Raw genomic sequence first — 13563 nt, 5'->3', positions numbered from 1 at the left:
ACCTGTCTTGTCCCAAATGCAGATCTTGCTTTGCTATGGAAATGTTATTTCCTCCTGCCTTACTGTATGAAGCTACAGCTCTACCGTTTCCCAGCCTTTCCTCAGCCGCAAGCCTCACCGATCCTCCAGCTCCTGCTGCCTATCCCACGCTGTCCCCATTTCCTTCCCCTCCCCGTCCCGCCGCGCCCCGGGGGCGGGAGGCAGCAGCTGCCGCTCCTGCGGCTCTCGGGCAGCCCGGGCCAGCCGCCCCTCCTTCCCTCGGGCTGCTCCGGAGCAGCCGGCACGTAGCTGCTCGGCCGGGAGAGCCACCGAGAGGCGCTGGGGCGGCCTAAGCGGTTGCAGATGTGCAGCTGCATCGGGCTGGGGTCACGGCAGCGAGCAAGGCTTGGGGAGGGGGTTTTGCTCAGCAGGGTGGCAGCAGGTTTAGGACAGAATCAGTAAGGCTGAAAAATACTTCTGAGATCATGGAGTCCAACCTGTGACCAAACAGGACCTTGTCCACCAGACCATGGCACTAAGTGCCACATCCAGTCTTTCCTTCAACACCTCCAGGGACAGTGACTCCACCACCTCCCTGGGCAGCCCATTCCAGTGCCTAACCCCCTTTTCTGTGAAGAAATTCTTGCTAATGTCTAGCCTAACCCCCCTACAACACAGCTTAAGGCTATGTTCTCTTGTCCTGTCACTTGTTACCTAGGGGAAGGGGTCAACCCCCACCTGGCTGCACCCTCCTGTCAGGGAGTTGGAGAGTGATAAGGTCCCCCCTGAGCCTCCTCTTCTCCAGGCTAAACACCCCCAGGTGCCTCAGCTGTCTCTCATAAAACTTGTGCTCCAGACCCTTCCCCAGCTGTTACCCTTCTCTGGATACACTCTAGCACCTCAACGCCCTTCCTGAATTGAGGGGACCAGAACTGGATACAGCATCGAGGTGTGGCCTCACCCATGCCCAGTACAAGGGAATGGCCACTTCTCTGGTCCTGCTGGCCTCACTATTCCTGACAGAGGCCAGGATGCCACTGGTCTTCTTGCCCACCTGGGCACACACTGCTGACTCGTGTTCAGACAGCGGCTCCCTGCGGGGTGTGAGACCCCCGCCCCAAGGACGCGGGTTCCTCGCTCTGACTGCGAGACCCGGGGCTGGGCGGCCGGGCCCGAACAGGAAATGCCACAGGCCTTGCTAATGGAGTCCTGAGGCCTCCTGTCACCCCCGCGGGGCGCAGCGCCGGGGCTCACAGCCCTGAGGCAAGGGGCGCCTGACGGCGGGGAGCGCCCGGGCCAGGACGGCCAAGACTCCCCTTCCCCTCCCCCGCCACGGCTCCCCGCGGGCTGCAGTGCAGCCAGGTCTGAACCTGTTCCCGCCGGAACCCGTGGCCGGGAGCCCAGACGCGCCGCGGGGCCTTGGCTGCGGTTTGAAATCGGGGCGGCCCCGCCTCGCCCCCACCCCCGCCTCCCTCAGCCTCTCAGGGCAGAGGGGAAGGGCCCGGCAGCCATGGCAACCCCACAGCCTCCAGGGGCGGAGCCCGGGGGCGGGACAGAAGGGCGCCGTGGCCAATCGCAGCGGCGAGAGGCGCCTTCACAGCTTGGCGGTAGCCAATAGCAGCCGCCGTCGCTCCATGGTGGGCGTGGTCTCCGGGAAGGCCCGCCCCCGGCGACCGCGGGTCCCTTTGTGGGGTTTGACAATAAGATGGCGGGCGGGGGGAGGCGGGGCCGGTTGGCCCCGCCCGTCCCTCAGGCGCGGAGCGGGCGGTGAGGCGGGAGCGGAGCGGGGTTTCTGCGCGGGTGAGCGCCGGCGACAGCAGCGGCAAGGCGGTGAGTACGGTGGGCTGGGTCGGGCTGGGCTGGGTCGGATCCGCGGGAAGTCGGTGCCGGCGGAACCCGTGGAGGGGACGGAGTCGATTCAAAATGGCGGCGGGAGCGCGGGGCGATAAGTAACCGCTGGGAGCGCTGAGGGGGCCGGGGCGGGCTGGACAAGGGGGCCCATTCCGTACTCCTCCTCTGCTCGGTGCCTTCCGCAGCCGCGCTCCCTCATCGTCCGCGCCTCCCCTGGGCACCCCGCTGCCCTCCCACCGCCGGGGAGCTCCCCCTCGCTCCCCGCCCCGGTCCCGCCTCTCCCCCCGGCTCTGCGGGCCCCCCCCGCGTTCAGCGCTCCTGGGCCCCGTCTGCGTTTTCACGAGCTCCTGCCCCAGCCGCCGAGCCTGCCCTTCCCCGGGAACCCTTTCCTAGCTGGAACCGCTTCCCGAATCTCTCGAGTGCCGGAGAGGTGCCTGCCAGCTCCCTACGCCCCGGGGGTGGGCAGACCTCAGTGCTTTATAGGGGCCTTTGTTCCAGTCCGAATAGCGATGTTTCTGGCTTTACCAGCCCTCTGCTGTGTCCGCATCCCACCTTGTACCTCGACACCACCATATGGGCACACGTGCATGTCTAAAAGAGGAGTAGCTCTCTTTCAGTCTTTTTCTCCGCTATTACACAGAGCTTTGGTTTGTTCCCACGGTTCTTAGAAAAGCCAGTGTTGGAGTGGAGAAGGATTAGAGTGGCAGAGGGGGGATATGGCCCCTTCCTGCCTTCCCCTGTTAACCATCATCACTGTACTTACGGCTGCACAAAAAGCAGTGCTGTGCTTCACTGAACCTCCAGCACTGGCCTAGGTAGGTCTTGTCTGCTTTCTCCTAAAGATAAACACTGCTGAAATTCCGTATCTTCTCTGTTACCCCAACTAATGGGAAGCAGCTTTTTCCCCTAAGTACTTAACTGTATCTTTGGCAGCGTATCGCTATATGAGTGTGAATAGAGAGTGAACCTGGAATGTCTTAAGTTGATGGTCTAATACGAATTGGATCAAATTTCCAGCACCTTATTTGTAAAGCAGATGAGGAATTTGCCTATCCTAAAAGCAAAACTTGTAACAAATTATATAACACTATGCTATTATTTAAAAAAAATCCACAAAATTGCTTTTTCCTAGTACATTTTGCTGCAGCTAGCTGTTGTCTCCTTGACAGCATTTTTTTTGTATCGCTGTTTCAAACAGCAGGTTAGTTGAACACACAAAGTTTGGGCTCATGACACTGGGGTAGCAGTGGAAGAAAGGAGATGATGTAGCTAGTCCAGATACTGCCTCTTGGACAGAGAAAGATGCTGCTTGAAATTATCGGGGGATTTTGAACATCTTGACTGAAGCAGCAGCAGTCTTTCTCTCAAAAGGTTTTACACAATGGCTAATGCCTTTCTGATTATGTTAATATGTAAATCAATAGGAAAAGGTACTTAGATTTTAATTAATTAAGTTTCAAATTTAGCATTCTCTTGAGATGAGTGCTTATTGGAGATAATGCAGAGAAGTCTGTGGGAGGTCATTTGTGTGCAAGGTTTTAACTGCATATGATAATAACTATGAAGTTAATATGTTTTTACTGAGAACTTGGTTTCTGAGGCACACATAATGCCAGTTTATAGAATCCAAAGAAGTGACTGCTTCGATGGACATATTCTTCAAGTTTATATTAACAGAGGTCCACGTGGTTTGGTTATTGCCCTAGGGAAGAACTTGGAATCACATGCAGCAGGTTTTACACATTATTATATTGCATGAGAAAACTTTCCTTCTGTAGTATGTAAATGGACTACAGACTGGACTGGTCTGCCAGCATCCCCAGTCTTTTAGTTTGTGGATGTGATAATGGCTCTTTTACCAAGAACTCATGGAAACAGTCACCTCCTGTATTGTCTACTATTTTGGGAGGCAAACAGCCACAGCCTCTCCCTCTAAAATTGTCAGATATACTAAATAGCATCAGAAAAGATTCCAGTTTGGTTTTCTCATGATTGCACCATCTTTACCTGTAGTTATTGGTTGTGGGGGGGAGGGGGGATGTTTGGTGGGTTTTGCTTGGTTGGGTTTTTTAAAATTAGGTTTATGCCCTTGTCACCTACCCTGCAATAAAGTAGAAATTTTGGGATTCAAATAGTTACCAGACACAGGCTTTCAAAGAGATCACTTTTCGTTTATTGAATGTTTTGAAAGTATACCTGGGGAGCAAAAACTTCTGAAATTTTATAGCGTTATAAAGTGTTTGCCAGAAATAAGAAATAGTTTATTGACTTGATACGGTGTCTGACTGAAGTTGCAGTTCAGATGCCTTAAGATACTGTTTTTAAAGTTGCTGTGAGCTCAGTCCATAAAAGAAAATGAGACTATGAATTGGTTGAAATACAGTTTCCATGACATAACATCATTTAGTTTGAATATCTGGGATCAAGTCAAAAGATTTTGGCTTAAGAATGTTAAAGGTGGGGTTTTTTCCATTGTGGTATTTTAACGAGTATGGAGCTTCTTGAGGAAAAATATGTTTTCTGCACTCCCACCCCCAAGTCCTTTGTCAGCTTTCTTCTTCCACCCCACATTTGAGAGCAAGCAATCTTGAAAAATTGTTTATTACTACACAAAACAGAAAATAGAACAGATGTCCATGTGCATCCTCTTTACTTCTTTCTTTTCTAGGTATGCACTTCAGTTGCAGACACGGAACTCTCTTGTACTGCACAGACATGCCTAGAAAAGTATCTGAATTGTTTCCATACTTTATTATAAAAGTTTCTGTAGCCTGTTGGAATAGCATTCTTTCTAGTTTCAGTAGTTAAGGGAATTGTTGCATGTGACGGGAAGTTGTATTTGATATATCAAATCTTGCTATGCTTTAGATGTGTTTTAAAAACTCAGCCTTTATAGTTAAAGCAGTTTAATTATTGTCATTACTTTCGTTATTGTCATCTTGCAAAGTGAATCTTGGTCATAAAGTTTCTGTGACGGTAAAGGAAAATTCTCTCATGTTTTGCTATGTTTCAGTTTTGTGTTTGTGCCAGCTCATTTTCTCTAGATGCTACAGAGATACACATGGGTTTGTACAACAAAGGTGAAAACTATAGTTTTGTAATAAAAGTAAGGAAGACTTGCTTTCATTACCTTTTGTTTGTGCGTGCCTAATCTTTAATGCTCATATGAAAGATTTTTGTTTGCTCTATAAATGGCAGTGGTGTAAGGCATAAGGGAGAGGCTGGTCCAAAGGTCAGGACAATAGCCTAGGACTTGGAATTAAACTGGCATTTTGCTTCTGCTGCATATTTTGGGGGTATTGTTGGGCAAATCACATTTGTGCTCTAAATGTGCACTGGGTTTAATAGCACTATTCATGTTTGTGGGAATGATGCTCACATCACACAGGACAGAGATACTGAAGCAAAACTATTTTGTTCTGCATCTCCTGTCCCTGCCTGACATCCTGCTTCCCTGTGCTTGGTAGGTGGTGCTCTCACTTTTACTGTATGGACTCTTGCTCAGTAGCATGGGAGAAGAGGAAGGACTGCATCAAACACAATTCCTGGTAAGTCACCTTTTGCTTCTTAAATGAAACTGTAACCTGGTACTTTGTGATGACAAAGAAGTGGCTTTATGATGTAAGATACTAATTGAAAGCAAGTTTTAGAAAAAATCCAGTGAATGCTGTGAAGGGTTTACCTTTAAGAATCCATAAATGTTTTTCCTCTGCTTCTAGGTACCCAAGTGTGTGTGATGTATTGAGGTTTTCAAGTTTTCTCCTGTGTTCTGTTCTGTTGGTGTGCCTTAGAAGGCATTTGAATGCCAAATTATAGATATATGAAAACCAGGTTAACGTTCAATTGAAGTTTTAATTACTCATCACAAGAATGTAAGTTGAAATAAAAGAAGCTTCAAACTCTGCACAGTGTTTAATGTTCGATGATGTAATCATATGTAGTTTGTACGCAGTCCCAAAAGATGTTTCTAGAGGTTGTTTTGCATGGGGGGAGGGTGTGTTCAGAAATTGCTGTACATACAAATGTAGAAAAAATTAAATGGGATATCCTCTGATAGGAAGTTTGCAGGAATGTCTAAAATTTGGAAAAGGAAGTATCAAGCAACACTGTGTGTTGTATTTAACAAGAGTAGTGCAAATGTGTTAAGTTTCAGGATATAATTTTAGAAGAAACATCCAGAGTATTTCATACATTGCTAATCCATGGATAGCTTTTAAGAAGTTATGAAAAATGACCACAAGACCAAGTTCATTCTATATTGTAGTCTGTGCACATTATGATTTCTAAGGAGTTTTGTACCTTCAGTGGAAAGAAATCTTTTAAGAGTCAGCAAATCCCAAAGAAGGTTATTTCATGGATCCATACAGCAATGTAACAAGTCTTGTACAGAGTCAGACCAAGTGTTTATCTAGCTATTGTGCTATCCCCAGGTTTTCACAGTAGATAAGCGTGTAATGTATTTTAAAAGGAACACTGTTGTTGCCCTTTGGTGGATTTTTAGTGTCTCTGAAAAAGCTGAGAGAGAATTCCTTGAAAATATGTAGAATGTACCGTAGCAACCAGAAAAGCAAGGCAGAGTTTAGGACTTATCAAGGAAAATTGGAAATGATACAGAAAGACACTGCAATAGTATTTTGGATTTATCAGCTTTTAGTTGAGACTGTTTTGTTTGGGTCAGTCACTACCTTGAAAAAAAATTCCCAAATATTGGGCAAACAGGAATTCTAGGGACAGAACACTTAGAAGGGAAATAAAGAAGAAGCATAAATGTGAAGATCAGGTACTAGCTTTCATTTGCAGCCTAATTCTTATGAGACTAAAAGAAGTGATATATATTGCATTTTTTAAAAGTTACTTTGTATTTCAAGGGACCAGCTGCAATATTTGCATGGGGCACTGTTGTCAAAATTAGTGCAATTCAGAAGAAGAGCTGAGGCTGGTACTTGAGAGGCACCCCTTGGAAAATTCAGCAAGGGATTTTAGGTGTGAATACTGAGAAGCCTGCATGCACCCTGTGTATTTTTAGCTGGTGAACCTACACTAGGAATACAGGAATTTTGCTCTTACAGTCAGCTGGGAAAGCAGTACAGAAGCCCATACAGAGGATGACTGTGACTATCCTTACTGGACTTGCCCAGTTCTTATTGGAATTACGCAGTTTGCTTACTCACTCAAGGAGGGGAACTGGAAGGACTGCTTTGGGCACCTCTGCTGAATGTCTCAAGTTACATGGAACAAATCTAGATATTACTCTCTTTGTAGCCAAAATAAGCTAATCTTTTCACATATGCTGCCCATGGGTTTTTTTTTTTTTTGTATTACTCTGTTAGGCATGTTAATGTTCTGGAGGGGTCAAATCTTTTAAAGATGGTGTGCCAGGTTGTATTTTTATTTCCAAAATTAGAGGTTAAGCATGCCAGTAGAAACTCGGGAGGAGCGAGGAGAAACTGCCTCTCCAGTAGGTGAAATACAGCCGGTGAGATGTTTGCTTCTGTGCGAGGCAGCGGCTCCTGACTTCCATCAAGTGTGGAGCTTAATGGGAGCCAGGAGCTGGGAGCCCCTGCCTCTCTCCGATGCCATGCCTTGTGGACCTGCTCACCCCTGGTTCCCGAATGTCGCCTTTGGGACTCGGTCCATATGTTCCTGACCCCTGTTGTACCACACTGGCCATTCTAGAACATGGTATGACAATTCTGATGTTTCTATTTTAAAAGAATTTGCTTTTTAATAAAAGATGAAAGTTTGCTGTTCTGTTTTTTAGTCTCTTTCTTTTTCCCCCCTTCTTCTTGAGCTGTTTGTGTTCTACACGATTTTTTTTTATTTGTTTGGTTTTTTTAACAGGACACGATGTTTGTGCGAGGATTAAAGAGAAAATGTTTTGATGGTGAAGAAGATATTGAAGGGACTCTGGCTGGTATTAAGGCTATTCCTTCGTATAATCTCCAGCGGCAGTCACTTTTAGACATGTCCTTGGTTAAACTTCAGCTGTGTCACATGCTGGTTGAACCCAACCTTTGTCGTTCGGTACTTATAGCCAACACGGTACGGCAGATCCAAGAGGAAATGACTCAAGATGGGACTTGGCAGATGATAAATACACAGAGTACAGGACAGGCATCCCTGGATCGTCTTGTTTCAACAGATATCCTCTGTCGTTCATCTCGGGATCAAGCTGAGGGAAAGCATGTTCCAGGCTATGGAACTTTCAGTAAAGACTTTGAGAGTGACCAAGCACAAGATAGTTCAGAAACTATGTCAACAGCCTCTTCAGTGCAAGCACCAAGAAACCTGCAGAGCAATATGTGGGAAATGGAGAATCCACAAGAAAATAAAGGAAACTTTCAAAAATCTTTAGATCAAATATTTGAGACACTGGAGAACAAAAGTCCTAATTCTGTTGAGGATCTGTTTTCAGAAGTTGACAATTCTTACTATGATCTTGATACTATGTTAACAGGCATGATGAGCAACACAAAAATGGGACACTGTGATAGTCTTGAAACATTTTCTTCTCCAACAAATACAGCTTCTAACTCTAATTGTAAATCTGATCTTAATGACCTTGATCATATTGTGGAAATCCTTGTTGAATCCTGAACCTCCTTGTGTAGGAGGTAAAGATCTGTTAATAGGAAGAAAAAACTTGAGAAAGCAATTTCCATAGTTTGTTCTATCACATCTGCACAAGTATTTTACAAATATCTCTATATTATATATAAATTAAGAAGCACTTCATATTGCAAAATAGTGTTAACTCTTAAAGTTAACCTGCAAGTTGTAGTGTAATAATCTGATTTATCATCCACTGAACTGTAAGTACATACGGTAAATGTTTCTACGTTTGGGGTCCAAGGCTCTTGAAATTGGGTTCCTTTTACCAATTTGTTTTAGCCTTTGATGGAGGATATCCTCAGGGAGAGGGATTCTCTCATATTATTATACTTCTCCCGTAAAAATGGAAATAACAGACGGAAGTTGGATAACTGGTTTCCTATTTTCCTCTGGTTTCCACTTTGTTACACCACAAAACTACCATACCTGCTGCTTCTGTTTTAAGTCGCTACATGGCTCTTAAAGAGCAGTATGCAATAGTTCTTGTTATCCTTGCTAGCTTTTTTGGGTTTTGCTACAATTTTTACTTCAAAAATAGTTTTAAAGTGTTTATTGGTGTTTAGATTTTTCCAGGTATTTTCCTAAAATATATTTTTTACTACAGATGTTATGTCAGCTGCTAACTTAGTAACTTTTGATCGTATCTGCAGTTGATATATTTTTTGCAAGATTTTCAAAAAGGGATGTTTTTTTACCATGAGCTACCCAATGTAGTTCAGTAAAGTGTATGTAAATGTAAATATACAATTTTATACTTGGCATTAAAATGTAAGAGCTGTTTTCATTATTCTGTTTTATAGAGTAGTACTTTACTAAATTGAGAATTGTACATTTATGCTTTTCATACCCCACATACTTGAGTATCATTATAGGAAGAGCTTTGATCCAGCTATATACAATTACATTTAATTCATTTCAGACCATACTTTTAGTTAACTACAAACCTAAATGATGTAGGTTTTTATTTATGTGTATTTATATGTAAATGTCATCAAGTGAATTGTTTATCATTGAAGTCTACCATCAAATATTTGTTTTTATGGGATAACTATCTTGCACTAATTACTACAAAAAGTGTTATTAGCGGCCTTTAAATCTCACTGGTTGGTATGTCATGATGTCTTGTCATAATTAATATGCTCCACTCTTACCAAGGGTTTCCTCTTGGCTTTTTTTAAGTAACAAAAAATGTAATACAACATGGGATGGTGGTCTTTTCTTCCAGCACATTCGGTTTAGAGTGTATATAACTAAGCTTCTTCCTAGGAAACTTTTTTGGGGGAAAGGGATAATTAGAGTATAGCCTATGATTTTATTATAACAAATGTTTACCATCAGAAGCTGCTACTGGGGAAAAGCTCCAAGCTAGCAGGGAGTAGGGAAGGGGGAAAATACGGATTGGTTTCTGGAATGTGTTGGCCATGGCTGTGCCAAGGGAAGACATCTGTCAGTAACGTGGTTGTTTTCTGTAGATCTGAACCAAGCAAGTTGCTGAACATGAAAAGAGAACCCTGCTGTGTCTGACAGGCTCTGCCTTCCCATGAGTGACCTTACGTAGGATGCAGATTCTCAAACCTGGAAAGGGGATTGGAGGTGGGGGTGCCAAGGGGGTGTTGAGAACATTTGAGTATCACTTCAAGAATAAGGAGACCACTGAGCTTATGTGCTTTAGAATCATCTGCTTTGAGGAAAGATCATATAATTTTGCTAAATTTTGCAAACTCAACAGTTATTGGCTCCATCTTATGAAACCACTCACTTAGTGTGAGTCTTCAGTGAATTTGAAAATGTTTCTTTGTATTACACTTGGCATAAGATAACTTGTAGTTGCTGTAGTAGTTAAGCTTTGCTTTCTCACTTAATAACTTCATGTTAAAGGACAAAATAGCATATAGGCACTTGCAAGTTCAGTCTGCAGGATATAGCTGGACTAAAGAGAAGCCAGTGCTACGTGTCTTAATTGAGAGATCACTCATGGGTATTGCAGTAATAAATGCTGATTCAGGAGGATCCAAATATAGATAAAAACTGTCATATCTCACAGTGAAATAAACCTGGCTTATGTGGTAGTGTTTGTAGTATCAGAGATTCCTTCAAAAATTACAAATCTGCAGGTAATTTTTCTTGATGTTTTTCTGTGTGTGAACCACTGAACTGGACAGCAGATGCCTAAGGATAAAACAGGCAGTTTCAGAGTTTTATAAAGCATCAGCATTGATAGGAATAACTAAATATCTTCTGTTCCTCTGGGAAACTTTCCCAAAACTGCTCTGAACTGTGTTGAAAACCCACAGGTTTGAGCAATTGTGGGTGTTCCCCTCTGCCCCCACACTCTCCATTTTCATTAAATGAGCAATTTCATGTTCAGTTATTTTAAAAATGCTCTTCCCCACCTCCTTAGTGTGCATCAGTCTGCATGTTACAGATAGGAATCAGTATAATTTGTTCATTTGTTAAACTATCAAATGCACATGTGTGTATTTATAACTCTATATTACTGTACAAAGCATCTAGCTGTGTGCATTCCTTTACTGAGGAAGCTGTGCCTAGTTAAAACAATTTATAGAGACTACTTGGCTTAACAGGAAAGGTGTTAGGTAAGTAGGCATTTGTGGAGTTAAGCATTTAAACAGAAATATATATCCTGTTTTATTACATTCTTAAAACTTATGCCAAATCTTATGTGCTTTTACAAGCCTGATATCTTGGCTCAGCAGATGTAAGAATGGGTATTGCTGAAACTTGCACAGTCACCATGCAGAACTGATGTGTACCTACAAGTGGTCTTACTTTGCAGAGACCAGTCTGTAAAATTAGCTTGTCTCCCTATTGCTTTAATAATGTGTCTCAGTCTAATTCAGCTTCTCATGCTTTGCTTCCCTGGTAAATAAAAAAAAAAAAAAAAAAGAAGAATAATAAAAAGAAGGCTTTATTTTCTAAATGCCAATGTCATTTCTTTGCTAGTCCAAAGAGGTATTGGTTAAATATGCATCACTTAAAGGTTAATACAATAAGTTCCCCCTCTATGTGATCCTCTAAGGTAATGAGACACATCAGAAATGAAAAGGTGCCTGTAAGACTGTGAATTCTGAATTAGTGAGCTGTTACTACAAATGGTGAGAGATGATACTTGCTGGTGGGGATTTTTAAAATTTCTACATGTAAATGGGAAATTAAAAAAAAAACAAAACAGCCTCTTAAATTAGGAAAGGCTTCTGACAGATTCTGCTGCCACTCCTAGCAGCCTTTTTTCTCTTGTGCTCCTAGGGAAGAGGGATGGAGCTTGCACGGCATCAATGCCGTGTGTGAAACAAGGCTGTTGGTCTGCCTGGTAGCACTGGGCTGTTGGTTTGCACAAAATAAAGCTTTGTCAAGCACATAGCTAATATCCAATCTGCTTCCTTTGCAGGTAACATTGAGTATCTGTTCCCTTCTGCCTCTGTGCCTGTGGCTTTATTTCTCCTTTTTCCTTGCCAGAAAATCAGAGTTTCTGCAGCTCAAGCATTCAGCAAAGGCAAGAAGTACAAGGATCCAGGCTGCCATAACAATGGCTTGTCTGCGTATTGCTTCTCTGTATGGTGCTTGTTGGCATCTTTTAACCCCCTCTCTCTGCTGCAGCTCTGGGAGTTTGTCTAGCAAAAGACATCACCTGTCTCTATGAATGTAGCTATATTTGCCTAAAGGACAAATTTGGTCAATGAAGAGAGAATCAGGTCTTTGAATGAAAAAGCACCTTTCCTGACCAGGCTGCCTTGGAGGTGCAGCAGTGAAGGGTTTTAGCCCTGGAGCAGGTTAGGGATTCACACATGAGCTGAGCCTGCAGACTCACCAGGAATTACCTGTTTTCAAAGCTGTCCTTAGACTTTTTTTAAAGTCTCGGATATGTCTGGGCTGCTTTTGTAAGCATTTTAAAAGGCATTATTGTAAATTGACTGAGAGTATAGTTTAACATTGTAATTACCTAACCATTATGGATTTTTTGTGTCTCAAAATATTGATTTGTATGAATGCTTTACAGTCCTGCAACTTATTCCATATTCCCTTATAAGTAAACAAACTGTCAAAAGCTAGAATGAAAAAAACCCAACACATTTGTTTTCTGACATCTATGATAAGACAAATAAAAATGCTTTCAAAAATTACTTCTATTCAAAGTGAAAGTATGCTCGTGTCTCAGAGCCAGGACGTATAGTCCCATATGCAAAAAAAACCCATGACTGATGATGACAAATTTTGCTTGCTCATCAGTTCTTAAATGAGTGATTTCACGCTCTGTGACTAGTACTAAGAGTACAAAGCCACCAAGTTTCAAAGAAATGAAATAAACATCTTGGAAACACACGTGTTTGTGTTAATCTGGCTTATCAAACACAAGCTTTTGCAAGGATTGAACTTCTTTTGGTGTGTCTTGCAAAGCTGACAGTTGAGATACGTTTTCCTACTTTTTTCCAAGGAGTTTTCATGGAGAGGTGAAATTCCATTGAATAATTTGTCAGGAAAGAGGCTTATTTTAGATGTTTGTAATGCCTTTTTAAAAAAAAAAAAGCTAGTGAAAAATACTAAAATTTCATTACCTGACATGCTTTTCATAAGTTTGTATGGTAGCTCTTTCTTAAAAAAAACCCAACAATTATTCATTTGCTTAACCAACATTCCCCCAAAATGAGTGCTTTATGACCTGAAGAATTATTGTGGTAGATGTTCATGCATGACAAACATGTCAGCAGGAAAACCTAATGCTAGAGGCCGTTTTGCATTGCCAGGAAACCATCTCAGTAATTTCACCTGTCATCTTCTTAGGGAAGAGTAATTGAAGATCCAGGTGATTACACGACTTCTTGCAAAACCAGAACTGAACAGAAATTGTATCCCCACGTGTGCTGTATTTGGAAGTCCCCAGGAGCTTGTGGGAAGTTCAAGTATGTACTGCAGTAGTAAAATGCTGTAGCAAAGGAACTGCATATACTATTTTTCATGTTCCATTTACAGACAAGATTTGGAGAGGAAATCAAGAAAAAGTAATGCAACTTCAGCCTGGGGTTGTGGAAGCTTACAAAACAGGACTTCCAAAGGGAAGAGCAGGTATGTTGATAAGAAAGAAACTCAAAAACCAAAGGAGTT

The 13563-nt window shown here is 42.9% G+C and overlaps 1 protein-coding gene across 2 annotated transcripts; it reads left to right on the top strand.

The window, feature by feature from the left end:
* Window positions 1–1701: 1701 nt before the first annotated feature.
* CDCA4 (cell division cycle associated 4) lies at window positions 1702–12783 on the top strand. Of its 2 annotated transcripts, none has more exons than XM_069018453.1 (4): window positions 1702–1809; window positions 5298–5378; window positions 7235–7512; window positions 7672–12783. In XM_069018453.1, exons 3-4 carry the CDS (start codon window positions 7510–7512, stop codon window positions 8425–8427), a joined length of 759 nt encoding a protein of 252 aa, XP_068874554.1. In that variant the 5' UTR covers window positions 1702–1809; window positions 5298–5378; window positions 7235–7509; the 3' UTR covers window positions 8428–12783. The 2 variants fall into 2 exon arrangements, with proteins under 2 accessions (XP_068874554.1, XP_068874553.1); XM_069018452.1 differs by lacking the exon at window positions 7235–7512 and adding an exon at window positions 4499–4557.
* Window positions 12784–13563: the final 780 nt, after the last annotated feature.

This window comes from Aphelocoma coerulescens, chromosome 5 (assembly GCF_041296385.1).
Source record: "Aphelocoma coerulescens isolate FSJ_1873_10779 chromosome 5, UR_Acoe_1.0, whole genome shotgun sequence".
In the NCBI taxonomy this organism is placed as follows: Eukaryota; Metazoa; Chordata; class Aves; order Passeriformes; family Corvidae; genus Aphelocoma; species Aphelocoma coerulescens.
This window is presented reverse-complemented; position numbering and strand designations above follow the sequence as displayed.